The 2,352-nt window shown below is 39.6% G+C and overlaps 1 protein-coding gene across 1 annotated transcript in view; it reads right to left on the bottom strand.

Annotated features, from left to right (window-relative positions):
* Positions 1–520: 520 nt before the first annotated feature.
* LOC107091007 (antigen WC1.1-like) overlaps positions 521–2,352 on the bottom strand; it is a 17,943-nt gene continuing 16,111 nt past the window's right edge. The window contains exons 13-16 of the mRNA XM_015384702.1: positions 1,529–1,686; positions 1,240–1,351; positions 944–1,099; positions 521–855 (exon numbers count right to left, since the gene is read on the bottom strand). Of these exons, the coding sequence (XP_015240188.1) occupies positions 761–855; positions 944–1,099; positions 1,240–1,351; positions 1,529–1,686 (521 nt within the window). The 3' untranslated portion in view covers positions 521–760. The remainder of the gene's footprint in view (positions 856–943; positions 1,100–1,239; positions 1,352–1,528; positions 1,687–2,352) is intronic.

The raw sequence follows: 2,352 nt of genomic DNA, 5'->3' as shown, positions 1-2,352 counted from the left end.
GTCGACCAAAATCCCGGAAGATTTTGAAATTCCCCCCGGAAATTGTTTTAGGTATGAAAAGTAGGACATGTCCGCGAAAAAGGGCACATCTGGTCACCCTACCATAGCAACAATTTCGATGTTTCAGTGAGTGAGTGCTTGTTGCTATGATGCGTCTTTGCTCAGCAGCTTCCCTCGTTGTAAACCAACCAATCAGAGCACAGCTCATCTAAATATTCATGATTATACCATAAAAGGAAGAAACCTGTCGTTTCATTCTAGGGCTTTTAACCAGGCTTGCTTTAGGGCTCATAGAACAGCTAATATGCCATTTTGAGCCCAACCAATGTTACACACCCTATTCAGAGACCTTAAGGACCAGATACCTTATAGAATCATTCTATCACCCCTTTAAATGTTAGTCTTTGTACTAGAATATTCTTTCTGTCATTAGTGAGCATTAAGAACTAAAGAGAAGCGCCTTCTCATGGTCAGACCCTGTAATTCACTGAAAGGTTAGAGTCAGAGTAAAAGAATCTTCATGCCCAGGAGAAGGAGGGGGTCACTCCAGCGGCTGGAAGTAGGCTGCCATTCGGCTGACATTTCACTGGGAAGGGCCATTTTGAATGGCTGCTAGTGTAGCACCTAATCACCAAACCCAATTCCTCGCACCTGTGAAACATTTTTCTGATTCTGATTCAAACAGACATTCATGAACCATCGAGGATTGTTTTTCAAAACTGTGTAAAACTGAAAATTAGCTGGTTAGTCTTTTTTTTTTTTACTTACGGCCACGTCTAAAACTGTCTACTTCGTCTGATTTGTCAACATCCTCATATTCTCCACTATCCCAGTCCGCTTCTTCCATATCCGCTGCTTAAAAACATATTAAACAAGCCAGAAACATTTTGAAATAGAACCACAGTCTACTTGAATAAGCAACTAAAGTGGAAGGAAAACTTACGTGGCATCATGGCTTTCATTTTTCTTCTGTTAATACGGTATCGCACAAATATCACAATCAATACCACCAGAATAAGACAGAGCAGCACACCGACAACAATCGGAATAGGATCTGGTGGAGCAGTAGGCGGGGAAGAAGGCGGGGGCGTCGTGTATCCTGAAATCAAAGCAGACATGCAGCAGGTTGATTTCCTTTTCTTTACTTCTGCATCATAGCTAAGACTAAATTTGATTGTTGAAATAAAATTTTAAACTCCCTTCTTTTAAAAAATGTATATTTTGGTGTGCTTAATTTACCAACACATTGGATATTCGCTGATTTCCCACTTGAACAGGTGTCATTTATACAGTAACGAAGATTTTTTAGACGATTGTTCGGGCAGACAAGACTGGTTTCTACTTTTTTGTTCTGAAAAATGAAAGATAAAACTTTTAAAATAGATGATTTTTAAAACACTTTAAAGGACGGCATGTTGTTTTCTCAGGTTTCATGTAAAATTCTGGAATTTAATTAAAATCAATCGTATCTAAAAAGAGCAAAACTGGAACATCTGTCTTAATAGTGACTTTTATTTTTAGGATTTACCTTTATAGGTTGGGTTTTGTTGTTACAGACTAATTCTTTACACAGTTCCTCCTTTATCGTTTCAGAAATGCCGTCTTGGCACAAATTCTCTGGTTCTCCTTTATAATTGACCGAGAGAACACCACCGCACCCGTCTGATGCCCAGAAACGAACACCACCTGTAAAAAACAAAGAAAATTATCAGATAAACTGGATTTAGAAATTGTTGAGCTCTGGACATGGAGATTATTTTTTAAATTAAATGAAATCATAACAATCATTTCTAAATTTATTTGCCAGCTGGTGAATACGTTTTCACGTCTTTTTTAAAAGCCTGTCAAGCAGCCACGGGTGTCTATACGGTACTCAACGCTGTAAAAAGTGCCAGCCTTTTGAGTCTTAGTGTCTGCTGACCTGCAAAGAACAAAAAAAAACAAAACAAAAAGAATCTTCATCCTCCCAAGAATATTCTTTATTCACCATGAACCTAACATAACCACGTTGGAGAAGAAATTATCCAAACTGAAATTTTGTTTTTCGTTTCTTACAGTAGGTCCAAAACGTTTCTCGTCCAAACAGAAAACCCTGCCAGTGAAAACAGCGTCAGGCTCTGGGTTTTTATTTTCTTCAGACGGAGTCGGGATTGGGGGCTGTGGGTAGCACTATTGCCTTGCAGTAAGAAGGTTCCGGGTTCCAGTCCCGGCCTGCGGTCTTTCTGCGTGGAGTGTGCATGTTCTCCCTGTGCATACGTGTGCTCTCTGTGGGTACTCCGGCTTCCTCCCACAGTCCAAAAACATGACTGTTAGGTTAACTGACTTTTCTAAATCGTCCTTAGATGTGAGAAT

Source organism: Cyprinodon variegatus, unplaced genomic scaffold, assembly GCF_000732505.1.
Source record: "Cyprinodon variegatus isolate N-32 unplaced genomic scaffold, C_variegatus-1.0 Scaffold320, whole genome shotgun sequence".
In the NCBI taxonomy this organism is placed as follows: Eukaryota; Metazoa; Chordata; class Actinopteri; order Cyprinodontiformes; family Cyprinodontidae; genus Cyprinodon; species Cyprinodon variegatus.
This window is presented reverse-complemented; position numbering and strand designations above follow the sequence as displayed.